The 13,089-nt window shown below is 37.1% G+C and overlaps 1 protein-coding gene across 3 annotated transcripts in view; it reads right to left on the bottom strand.

Annotated features, from left to right (window-relative positions):
* The window catches only part of THOC2 (THO complex subunit 2), a 100,480-nt gene extending 87,600 nt beyond the window's left edge, over positions 1–12,880 (bottom strand). For all 3 annotated transcript variants that reach the window (XR_012678875.1, XR_012678876.1, XM_075184369.1), the window contains exons 1-6: positions 12,786–12,880; positions 11,918–11,973; positions 8,861–8,952; positions 7,717–7,768; positions 3,353–3,423; positions 1,704–1,825 (exon numbers count right to left, since the gene is read on the bottom strand). Coding sequence is in view for 1 of the 3 variants with exons in the window: in XM_075184369.1 (XP_075040470.1) it covers positions 1,704–1,825; positions 3,353–3,423; positions 7,717–7,768; positions 8,861–8,952; positions 11,918–11,973; positions 12,786–12,850 (458 nt within the window). In the remaining 2 variants the exon portion in view is untranslated. The remainder of the gene's footprint in view (positions 1–1,703; positions 1,826–3,352; positions 3,424–7,716; positions 7,769–8,860; positions 8,953–11,917; positions 11,974–12,785) is intronic.
* Positions 12,881–13,089: the final 209 nt, after the last annotated feature.

Genomic DNA, 13,089 nt, shown 5'->3' with positions numbered 1-13,089 from the left:
GGAGATATTTTGAATGCAACATCTAATTGAAAGACTGTAGCATAGTAAATATTCTCTTCCACCCTAGTTACTTGAATGCCCAGAATAGCTCAAGCCCTACAATAATAAAAAGATCTGTTCTATCATTCAAATTTATTATGTCCATATATAAAGCTTCATACAGGCCTGGCCAGACACAATCCGTCGTCTCCTCACGCTTATTGAAAGCCATTGTATCAATAACCCTCAACAGCAGGGCTATATCTCACTACTATATAGATTTCTTCTGCCTTCATATTCCTCACCTATAGAGTCATTTGAACATGTATGGGAGCATGACCTTGGAATAATGCTTGCTGGGGAAGCATGACCGCTCATTCGCCAGCTTGTTGCTAAACCCTCTATCAATACGGCTGTGCTGGAAAATATATATGAAATCTATGCCAAATAGATATATGATCCCCAAAAAATTACGTTCCATCTACCCCCACACGTTCAACATTTGCTGCCATAATTGCAGGCAGAAAATTACCTTCCTCCATATATAGTGGGATTGCACACTCAGATCTCAATTCTGGGATGAGTTATCCTGATCGCTCAGGTTAAGGATATTCAAACTAAAGGCCATCTGCCCATATTACGTTGCCAACCAGCCAGATCCATAGCCAAATGTTCTGATAAACTAAATTGCTATATTTACAATGCAACTAAACTTCAAATAGCTAGCTTTGAAACCTTCCAGAAATGCAGTTATTAACAAAATCTGGCACAGTGCTTCTATGGATTTATCACAAGCCTTCTCCATGACACTTACAGCCTTTTATAAAGTGTGGGATCCCTGGTATTTATATAACCGCAACCCACCAGGCACCTTCTAACGACTTCATTTTCCCTGTCAGTTATCCTGTTAATTGGCTCCAAAATATGGTTATTTCTATTGCTCTTCTGTGCTCTACCCTAAGTGCTAACACAGCATTGCTATGGTTACTCCCCCTTTCTCGCCCTAATATTTCCCACTCACTTGCAACGTACACCTCTTCCTGGCAATGGAGCTCACCTCACCACCTTTCTTTGGTCACTCCCCATGCCAACAATTATATTAAATATATATATATATATATATATATATATATATATATATATATATATATATATATATATATATATATATATATATATATATATATATATACACACAAGCAGCTTTTATATCTCTTGTACTACATAGTCTCATTATCTCTGGACTTCCCATGTTAAAATTTTATAGTTTCACCTGTAGAAAAGACTGGAACAGAAATCTCTCTGTTTTCATTTCAGTTTTTACATCTAACAGATTTTGTGACTTATATTTTTTTCTGCAGGTATAATTAAAAAGTTTTTAAAAAAAAAAAAAGATGAGAAAATAAATAAATAAAGTCTGTTCTATTCTATTTTTAACAAAAACAAAAGCCCCTGTTGCATATTGTAGGTGTCCAATTTGTCAGCATGTACTCAAACAAGCCTAATCCAATTATGTAGCACACATTTACATTTAGAAAACAAATGTACCATAGGAATGTTCACTCTTTCTGTACAATAGGTTTGCACAGCAGATCAAAATTTATATGCAAGCAACCATCTTAGCGCACCAGTTAACACAAAAAATAAACATTTCCCTTCAGTGTTTTCAGACAAAAACAAACTTTTCATGCCTTCTTAGAAGTATTATTATACAGCATACTCACAAAAGTTTGGTCTTTATTTTTACAGATTTCTGATTGAATTGTTGGGACTGTTTGATGAGCCCTAATGATTCCAGTGTTTCAGGGTCCAGGCGTTCCTTTAGAATAGTGTCCGATATTAGATACTGCCAATGAGAAAAAAATGTTTTAAAAAATTAATTGCGTTATGCAAATCTCCGCATCATATCAAATGCTACAGGAATCAAATACCAATCAAACTAAAACCTAGTTTACAAACTACAGATAAGGAATTGGAAAAGGCTTTAATTTGAGGCTATGTAATTGGATACTTGGAGAGTGAACTTGCAGTGAAGACGTTCCGATAAAGATATGCTGGCCGGCCAAATTAGCCCTCTCCCATAAATCTATTACCCGAGAGGGTGACCATGCATTTGGTGGGAGAAGTGTGTTGCATGTCTCAAGTAAGCTGGAGAACTGTTGCAGCACTCAAGACAGTGCAGATGAGGTCACTACACCAGGCCAAAGCGAAGCCTTGACTCAAGTAGCAAACCTGCAGCTTATGTCCTAATCAATGAAGTCAGAAGTTGTAAACACTAAAATGCTTTCATACTGACATTCCCCATACTGTATGCACTGGAAAATGTGAATAACCTCACACCCAATCAAAAAGTTTCTGCAATTTGCTTTGTTCAATGCCAAGAAAGTCTATGTCCTGGATGTTGCCAAGTTTCCCTATGACAAAGGGTTGAAAGTCACAAATAGATAATATGCCACCACACCAAAAGTGAATACTCACAGGGATACAATGGAAATCAATGTTAACTAATACAATCTTGATGTCATGGGGGCATGTAAAATGGCTTATAATCTACTGTGCTATACACTTCCAACCTTCCTCCCTTTTTGCCTTCTGTCTTACTTATTTCAAAGTTTACTATAGAAAGGTAAAATTTAAATATATTTTACTTTGTAGCTACGTGCAAACTAACATTCTTCTTAAGCATTTGTTTTAGTATCTGAAAGTTTCGTACAGTGTATGTTGGACTTAATAAGGTACACTAAAGCTGGACATACATGGTGCAATATCAGCCAACTTACCGGATATCGCAATGTAATGTAATGCTCGATAATAATCCACATTGCATCATTATCGGGAATGTCTGTAAATGCAGTTGTTAAATGAACACTATTGCCCTGTGTGCAAAGTAATAATTCAAAGGCTCTAAAACCCCAATGGGGGAGCTCATCAGCAAGTCCTCCAAAACAGTGGAATAGGCAAGCTGTCACTTCTTCCCTTTATTGAAAAGAATGGTTGGTATGGCAACAGATTTGTTTTGTTACAGTTGTTTAACCTATTGGCTTATTGTGCCGTAACATGGTATATGTTTGGTACATAAAAGATAAGACCTCTTGCTTATATAAATGCAATCTATGAAAAACGGTTTCTGTAACATCTGTAAGAGACCTGTGATACAGCCACTAAAGGCAGGGATGACTATACCATTTGCACATTAATAAAATGACACCGCATAGGGAATATGTGCATTAACAAGCATGTGTTAAACTTTTGACCATTATGAAGTGGGCAACAATTCCAAACACAAGAAAAAACTGAATAATGCAATAATTTAATAATACATTCAGCAAAACAAAGCATTATGTTTCATGCTAATGATAACAACTAATCTTACCAAACATGATAATACCAGCTGGGTAAAATGATCTCGCCTCCATTTTTCTTCCAAACAGCTTGTTTCAATATCTGGTTAAAAAAACAAAACAAATACATTGCATGTCAATGTTAGCAATAATACTTATTTGTCAGTGTTATTATATATCCTTAACTTCTTAGAACAGAGCTTAATACTCACTGATGGCAGGAAAGAGAAGCAATGTTTCTTTAAATAGCAAATTACGTACCCTTCAAGCATGTATCTGATTTATGCTTCTTTGCTTTCTGCCTACAAATCATTCTCTCCTTTGCAAAATCTCTCTGGATAGCAGACAAGTATAACTGCCACTCACACACAGACTACAGCTCCCAGCATGTCAAGTGAAGGCAGAGGGGGAAGTAGTAAGGGGATGGTTTTACAGTGCAGACAGAGCTGTTCCAAAGCCTCCACACATCATGTGTCACATGGCTGTAGTTGCCATAGTAGAATATGACATTGAGCAGAATTATAAACCATTAATAGCAGCCTGAAGAAACAAATTATTGAAATATTGAAAATACTAAGATCCATCTAATAGCCTGCAACAGTGATTTAGGTTTAAATAAACAAAAAATAAAAAAACTCTCATTGCTTTCATGGGATTGCAGTTTTAAATTTGCAGACACTATATACCCAAATATTACATTCAACTGATCAGGGGGGAAATGTAACTAAAGAATTTAACTGAAAGGACATTGAATAAAAGTAGTCAAAAAGTGTACACAGACACATACTACTTTAAGCAGTCATATGAACAAATTGGTGGTTACATTTTTATGGATAGGATGGATAGGGAATTTTCAAACAATCTTTAACCTAACTCAATGATCATAGTACCAGCAATTTTTCAATGCTTTAAGACATGAATGCAGGTCTGACACAAGATTCCACTGTTTATAGTGTTAAACATACCCATTGGGGTTTTCACATGCTTTGCATTACTCAGAATGATTTTGTCCTTTTGCATTTGCAGAGGTTAAATGCATCAGGAATGCAAAGAATTATTGTTTTAATTCTAGTAAAAATGCAAGTAAAACACTAGTAAGTACATGGCCTTAGGATCACATACTTCTAAAAACTATTGCAGCTGTGAAAGAATTCAAGTGAATGGCAAGAATAACATATTGCAAAATTGGGGATGTAAATATTAACAGTACAATGTAGTGATGAGGTCTCCTGCCACGGTGGTATGGAAACATGAGGTGTGAAAGTCACCTCAATATGTAACGAACGTGCATACAGCCATTTTGGGCCTAACAGAAAGGCATATCTGAGAAAATTATGTTATGCAAGTAAACCACAAAATGCAATGTACAAATATGGAAACCTTAAAATGTTGTATGACCCTACAGGTCAGTAACAGATCCAGCACAAAATATAAATAAAGTATATGTCTAGAAGAAATCTAATTTAATTTAAACACTGTGGATAGCAATCAGAGAACCAAACTGAGCAAAACAGGTGCCCAGCTCCTTCCCATCCGAAAGGATGTTAGAATCCCATATTGTGGTTACCCCCAAGCCGGGAAAGATCCTATTGATTGCAAGAATTATCGCCCCATAGCCCCTTTTAAATACTGACGTCAAAATATTTGCAAAACTTATTGCTAACAGACTCTCTCCTATCATTCCGCAATTGATCCACCTGGATCAGGTGGGCTTTGTGACAGGTAGACAGTCCCCTGACAATTCACGACGTATCCTCCATTTAATAGAACAATGCCATAAGAACAATAACATGCTGTTGCTATCTCTAGATTCCGAAAAGGCGTTCGATAGGTTACATTGGTCCTATATGACTCAGGTTCTCCACACTTTCGGATTTGCCGGTAACATCCTGAATTCCATATTATCCCTGTATTTGAACCATTCCGCTGGGGGGTATTGTGACGGGTTTCTCTCCCTAAACTTCCCAATTACTAACGGAACCCGACAGGGTTGACCCATGTCCCCCCTTATCTATTTGATGGCTATAGAACCACTGGCGGCACGAATAAGACTTGATCAAAGGTGTACGGGACTTAAGGTGAGAGGGACATCCCATAAAGTGTGCCTATTCGCCAACGACGTACTCCTATTTGTGACTAACCCGGAGACCTCACTGCCAGTGATTCACAATCTTCTGTTTCAATTCGGTAGAGCTTCTCTTTATAGATTGAATACCTCAAAGACAGAAGTACTCCCTATAAATGTCCCAACGGGCAGATTGCAGGCCTTAAAAGACAAGTTTATCTACTCTTGGAAAACTACTGGATTTACTTATCTTGGGATTCAAATAACTCCCCACTTATATTCAATTATAGAGCATAATTTTTCTTTACTGCACCAATAACTATTGAAGCTCTTTGGGTCGTGGATGTGCTTTGAGGTCTCTTGGTTAGGCAGGATCTCAGCATTTAAAATGATGTTACTTCCTAAACTAATGTACCTATCCCGTATGCTTCTGTTCTGCTTTTCCCCGGGGTTATGGGCCAAATTGACCTCTCTGATGAAAACGTATGTATGGAAGGCCAAACCCCCACGTATTGCTATGCAGCAAATGACTAGAGGGAAACAACGGGGGACTAACCCTTCCTCACTTGACAAAATACCATAAGGCTTGCATTCTGTCCCAAGTGCGAGATTGGTACCTTCCAAGGGGTGAGAAACCCTGGGTAGATCTGGAATTAGCGTGTAACTCAGAGTTTCCTTTGACAGACATTTTATGGGTACCTGGTCAATGGTACCTCCACCTGCGGTGACTTTGCCGACCCTTACTAGAGACACCTTGACTGTGTGGGACCGTCTATGCTGGGATACTGAGGGACTTGTACGCCCCACAACGGGGGTGCCATTGCAAGGGGTCGCCAGACAAATAGCAGATTTAAATCTCTCTGGTTGGATCAGTAGGGGTATCCATACCCTAGGAAACTTGTTAGACTCGGGCGAGCTTCTCAGCTACTTATATCTTAGCGCCCTGTATTCGCTGCCCAAAGGTGGTTTCTACAAATACCTCCAAATTAGGCATTTATTAACCTCTCTGCCATTGAAAAATTTGACAATAGGACCTCCCCTGGCCAGATATTACTCCTCCTTAACTAAAGGTAGTAGTAAAGCCAGCATTACCCTCTGGTAATGGTAAAATATCTCTCTAACCCTAACCCTACTGTGCCTAAACACTATACCCAAGTCTAAACCTCAGATCCAATGGGAAACAGAACTCCAGTTAGAATTGTCATAAGAAGACTGGGAACATATCTTTGTTAACTCTTTCAAAATGTCTAAGTGCCTTAATCATACAGAGATGTTGGTAAAATTATTGAGTAGAACGTATGCCACCCCAGACAAATTCCATAAAATTTGGCCCTCCGTGTCCCCATTATGTTGGCGCAATTGTTCAGAACATGGCATCATTCTTCATATATTTTAGTCATGTGCTGTAGTGCGTCCGTTATGGAACAAGGTCTTACAATTGATAAGCTCAATCCTTGGTCACTCGATCTCCCCCATGCCAGTGTTGGCTCTATTACAACATTATCCTCCGGCTCTTCCACGTTGGGATAGATATGTGACAGGCCAGGCGTTGATAGCAACCAGAGCAGCTATCGCTCAGACATGGAAACAATCTCTCCCCTATCCCTGGCCAAAGTGATCTCTAAAATAAATTTTAACTTTGAAATGGAAACCTTAGGTGTCCCATACTCCACATCAACATCATCTCCGTTGGTTAAGTGGAGAGTTTGGCATATTTATGTTACCGAAGGGGAAGGAGCCCCGTCACGTTCCCTACCCTCGCCCACCAACGATAATGATACTGGTGAATGAGAGTCTGTATGTAGGCAATTAACTGGGTGTATCATATGTAGTAAATTAGACAGGTAGATACTACACTGATTTTGTATGCTTTCAGGGTTATTGTGTTCCATTCCCTTTATGTACCCCTCCCTTTTTTCCTTTCTGTACCCCTTTAAAAAAAAATCTATAAAAACCAATAAAAATTTTACTCCATCAATTAAATTGGTTCAAGTGAAGAAATATATTTATTATGGTGATTTGTTTGTGAAATGGATGATTGTTGTGGCTTAAAGTATAAAAATTGTATTTCAATGATATATTAATATACATTTACTTGCCTTTTCAACCAAGTTTTTACTGCAGTGATTTTCTATAATGCATAACTACTTGTTATGTATAAGGAAAGCATAGAACTTAATGTGAATGATTTAATTAATGTTAACATGATGGATGGATACAGAGTGACTGCCTACACAGAATTAGTCATATGTTCCTTTCGAAGTATGTTTTTGTCTAAACTATATCCCGAGATAAAGTTTTTTTTTTAGATATATATTCCATAAAACTTACCCAAAATACAAAATACATCTGCTAATATTGAAGGCATATCTTCTCGCAGGTCCTAGTATTAACAAGCAAAGAAAAAAAAAAGAGTAACTGTGAAACACTGGTATAATTGTTACAAAGCTATTATTTAGATGTTAATCATTAGATCACTGAAAATTCTGTTCTATTCTCAAATCTCTCAGCATGAGCTTTGTATTTAACAAGTTGTAGCAAATGCTTTAGTATTTTAAAGTAAGAAATACAAATGTTATCATAACCAAGAGCAACTTTAGAATAACAAAAAGATATTACATTTCAGCAAAGTTTAAAAAACCATCTAACATTACCCATGGTCTTGAGTTTCTTAGCAGACAAAATACAAGTAGCAGGACAAGATAGGCATCCATAACCATTAGGTTAAAGACAAAGGGCTAGATTTACTAAGCTGCTGGTTTGAAAAAGTGGGGATGTTGCCTATAGCAACCAATTAGATTCTAGCTGTCATTTTGTAGAAGGTACTAAATAAATGAAAGCTAGAATCTGATTGGTTGCTATAGGCAACATCCCCACTTTTTCAAACCCGCAGCTTAGTAAATCTAGCCCAAAGTCACTAGATAGTGAACTAAATTTCTGCTTATAATGGAGTTGAACTGTATTATGTGCAGCTTTAAGTAGAACCAAAGCCTGTAGCATTGTATCTGTGCACAAACTGGAATTTTTCATGTCCAGCTGCATGAAATTCTATATGTACAGGTAAGTTAGAAAGGTACATGGACAGGGTGAGAGGACCTGGGAGCAGAGTTTAAGGGGGGAGGGGGGAATGAGTGGCAAAAAAGTCACAAATTATGATACCTAAAAAATTTAAGTATTATGCTATAAAAGCTGCAGAAGTACTATAATCAATCTGCAATATTTATTTGTTCTTAAATGTACTTTTAAAAAGACTTCATTATATGAGATCCCAGTAATGTCCTGTCTCTATCAATTAAGAGAGGAAGCTTAATACAGTCTATAATGTTATGTGGGCCCATTGTTTATTGCCCTATCTCCTCTCTAAACTGACTCTGCGGTGCATTTCATGTAATAAAGATTTGCTGCATTTTATTCTTACAGATGTACACCAAAAGCACCTAACAGAAATAAAGTCCCAGATAAAAAGAAAACTTACTATGATATCTGCAAGAACTCCAGAAGCTTGATCCTGCTTTAGATTTCCTTTAATCACTTGACAAGCAAGCTCATAAAGAACCTGCTCGATTTCTAAATAAAAAAGAAATACAAAAACACTTCACTGTAATGAAAAAGACAAAAATACACACACTTTTCCATTTAGTAGTCACTTACTCCCTGTGAAAAACATGTCAATGTCATGTCAATACAATTTGTGTGGTTTTCCATTTCTAGTAAATTACTACCTGCCCTTCTAACACCAATCACTCAATATAAACTCAATATCCTACCTAGCACTTGCTTACAACAGTTTAAATTAGCCAATAATATGATCACTGCAGAAACAGTTTTATTTTGATGGGGTAAACAGCAAAGATAAATTCAGTAATATGGGAGTTCTTAAATATTAGCAACACAGTAAGCTAAAACTACACATTTGTGTTTTCATTGATCTCAGCCAGTTTTGTGCAGTCACCAAGTGTGCACATATACAAACAATTATATCAACATGGAAAAAAGTTTTATTTTGTAAAGAGATAAGTGTCACTTCAAAGAAATGATATAAAAAAATGTACTTAATCTTCCACAGCCCTGTAATTTGTAACATTAGTCATTCTATGTATATGAATGTTTGGCAAACATTAAAGGCAATTGTCATTCTGAATCCATAACCTTATTTATATGCATACTTTAATTTATCATCAATCATCAATGTGAATTGTCATGCTAATATGTGTCAATCTAACATTTCATGCAAGTGACCAAAGTAAAGTACTTATCCTTTCTATAATTATTTGGGAGTCCCTGGCTGAGAATAATAAGCATGACAGCGCTCACTCTTGCTACAATGGACCGCTTATTTTCTGAGTGCTCCACTTAGCTGTTTTTACTTGCCACCCGGCTCTTGGAGCCCAACAGAGGTCTATTACAATAGAATAAACCATTGTTTCTCCTATTAGAACAGTCACTTTGAGAGCACTACAGCCAGCGGAGTGTGTGTGTGTTAGACCACTGACCAGCAGTCAAAAGTCCTGGCAGGTGTTGGCAATGACCTTCAACATTTTTCAATATTATTGCAAAGTGTTTTAACTATTATTTTTTCATAGCAAATTTTATGACACATCTGCCATGTCCTACTTAAGTTACCAAGTACAATTTAATTACTAGGTGTGAAGCGCATATATAATAACCTGACATTAGGTTTTAGAATTTCTAAACTATGCTAGAAAAGTTACAGCTATAATTTTAATGACAGCGATGGGTTGAAGCACTATTTCCAACCTATATCAATTTTTAGAGCATATTTAAGCATAAAAAGCACAGATTGTAGATGCCATAGCAAAATAATTTGATATAAATCACACTACATAAACAAAGGAACACATACAGAGACTTAAAATACACAAGTAAAAAGGCAATATAAAACATTTCACGGACATATAGGCAAGTTATTGCACATCTGGTGAGATTGTCTGCTTATCTCTACATTTTGGACTGACATACTGTCCCTAGTTACACGAATTACTAATGTTCAACTCCCACAGTTGAACACACTGCCAGCTATGATTGCAATTATTAATAGAATCTGGTATGTGGCCTCTATGGAATATTTGTAGCTTGCTTCACGATGCAATTAAAACCTTCCATAAAGCCTGAAGTCCTTGATATACATATAACACTGCAAATATACCAGGAAATCTGTAACTATCAAGCAAGGCTTATCTTCTCGAAGTGGTATGTTCTACTAGCAGAACTAGTCTCTCCATTCACAAGTCTTCTAAAACATACCGTGAACTGGCTTACTCTTCCCACCCTTATTCTTAGTCTCTCATTACTCATATAAAAATCTTAGAAACAAAAAAACAGCTATAGATAATTGTGGATAGCTAACAGGCCTTTAATTTTATTTATTTTTCATCAGATACAACTACATATTTGATACACCTATCTCAAAAAAGTGCTAAATGTCAATTTGAGACTTCCTATGTCTATTGTTGAGGCTTATAATTAGAAACTAATCCCTGAGTATAAGATGTTGTTCAGGCCTTATGTTTATATAAATGTATTTTTTGGCACTTATTTGTAATCTACTGTTCTAAATAAACAGATTAAAAAAATATCAGTGGAAAGGACACTAAACATAAAAGTCAAGGTACAAAGTGAGCAACTTGGCCAGTAGTAAATAACATGAGAATCCATATGACCAAAGCAGTTTAATCACAGTTTACCAAGAGGTACAGCCAACTGGAAGGATAACAAATAGGCAACAGAGATTAACACTGCCACGACTAACAGAACTACTCCATCTCCGTTCCTTTGGGTATAAATCCTGAGGGAGAAAAGTCATCCAGAAAAGTGTGACAAGGTACAGAGGAAAAATACCTCTATTAACAATATTAAACCCTGTTATTAAAATAAGCCCCTTTATCGCTGACTTAACCCCTACAGTCAATTCACTTTATTTATTGATTTCACACAGTCTGCATCTTGCATGCTCTCTGGTTCCAAGAAAGTTTCAACATGTGGAGTGTGTCTCGAAGTTTAAAAAAGTTTGAATCGTATAAAGCAAATATGGAATCTTCTACAGGTTTTATATGCAACTAGAATTCAAGTGAATTACAACCAAAATTGCAAAAATAGGCTCATGGTTGTCTGGTCACAGATAACGCAAATTTACAAGTTACTCGAAAAAGTGATCACTAACATTCTCACCCCAAAAATGAATTACATAAAAAAGCAAATTTGATCATGTCTGTTGGTTAGATATGCTCTCTAAGAGTATCTAACGGTACTTTGTGAACTATGGTTGTCATTCATTTGAACTGCAGAGGAATGCACTAGCGCCAGTTACAGTATATATTTAACCTAATGTTACACAACCAACAGGAATCAGTATATATTATTTTGTCCTACCATGAATTTGTACCTGAACTAAAAAAACATGAAAATTGACACACACGTAGCAAATTACACCTACTATTATTACACTAATGTAATGTATCCCAGCAAATCTTTAAAAAAAAACAATAAAAAAAAAAACATAAGTGTCTTTTACCTTTGAACGTCACATTTTCCTGTCCTTTTTCACTGAGGCTGCGACACAATTGCACACTGTGAAAATATGACATTGTAGGCATCAAATGGTTAATAATCCTAAACACTGCCGACATTTCACTAATGAAAATTTTTCAAACAAATGTACACAGCAAGAGCAAGTAACATTTTGTGAGAGTGAACATTAAAATCGAGCTTGCAAAAGTAGCATAGTCCAAAACTAAGTTACATAAAGGAATTAACTGTAACCTACAGCATTAGAAATACATATAGCCCTTTATTCTGCATGTTGTTTCTGTAAAACCATGAACTTTATCTGCAATGTACTTTACTCAGTGAACAGAAAGAAAAATCACATACTTAAGTGGGAGCATTGTTTAAAATATTTATTTACATGATGATTGACAGCTATGATAATATCTCATGAAAACCCCAATAACAAACTAAATGCTCTCAGGGGTAGGGGGTAGTGTAGAACATAAACAGAGGGGAAATTAATTCTAACACCATAAACCACTCAATTGGTCCAACTAGTGGCACCACCGCCCCTAAGCGTAATATCTCCCCCAATGGCCCCCGGTGCACACTCACTGGGTCTCCCTGGGGTATTCGCAACAGCTTCTCTTTCCCTTAATACGACTTATAATCACCCCAAAATCCCGCCCCGCCATTAGCATTAAACCGCTTCCCACTCTCCCCCTCCGATCGCTCATTCCCACCGTCTCCACTGCGGTCCCCATGCTTGGCGGCCTGCAGCACGGCGGCTCGAGTGTCTCCATCCCGCCAAGATCGCCCTGTCGCCGAGCCTCCGTCCTTCGCCACCCCTAGCTGCCCCGCTTCGTACCCCCAACCCCGATCCCAAGACTTACAAATCATTTTTTCCGGATTTTTCCCAATTCTTTATCCAATCAGCAGGTATTACTGCCGCCGCCATCTTCCCTGTATAGTACAGATAGCCCGGATGTTTAGCACATCACCAGAGGTCAAAGGGGATGTAGGAGGAGCGGGGCATGTTGGGAATCAGGTCTCCTGTACTTGTAACATTATAGCAGAAGTTTTTGTTACATTATGTCTGTCTAACTGGAAACTATCGTATTGAACATTATCAACTGTTATTTCATAGGTATTAAATGTAACATGGAACAAATAAACATGAATAATTATCACTGTAAA

Source organism: Mixophyes fleayi, chromosome 9, assembly GCF_038048845.1.
Source record: "Mixophyes fleayi isolate aMixFle1 chromosome 9, aMixFle1.hap1, whole genome shotgun sequence".
NCBI lineage: Eukaryota > Metazoa > Chordata > Amphibia > Anura > Limnodynastidae > Mixophyes > Mixophyes fleayi.
Note: the sequence above shows the minus strand (reverse complement) of the source record. Positions and strands in the feature narration are given on the sequence as shown.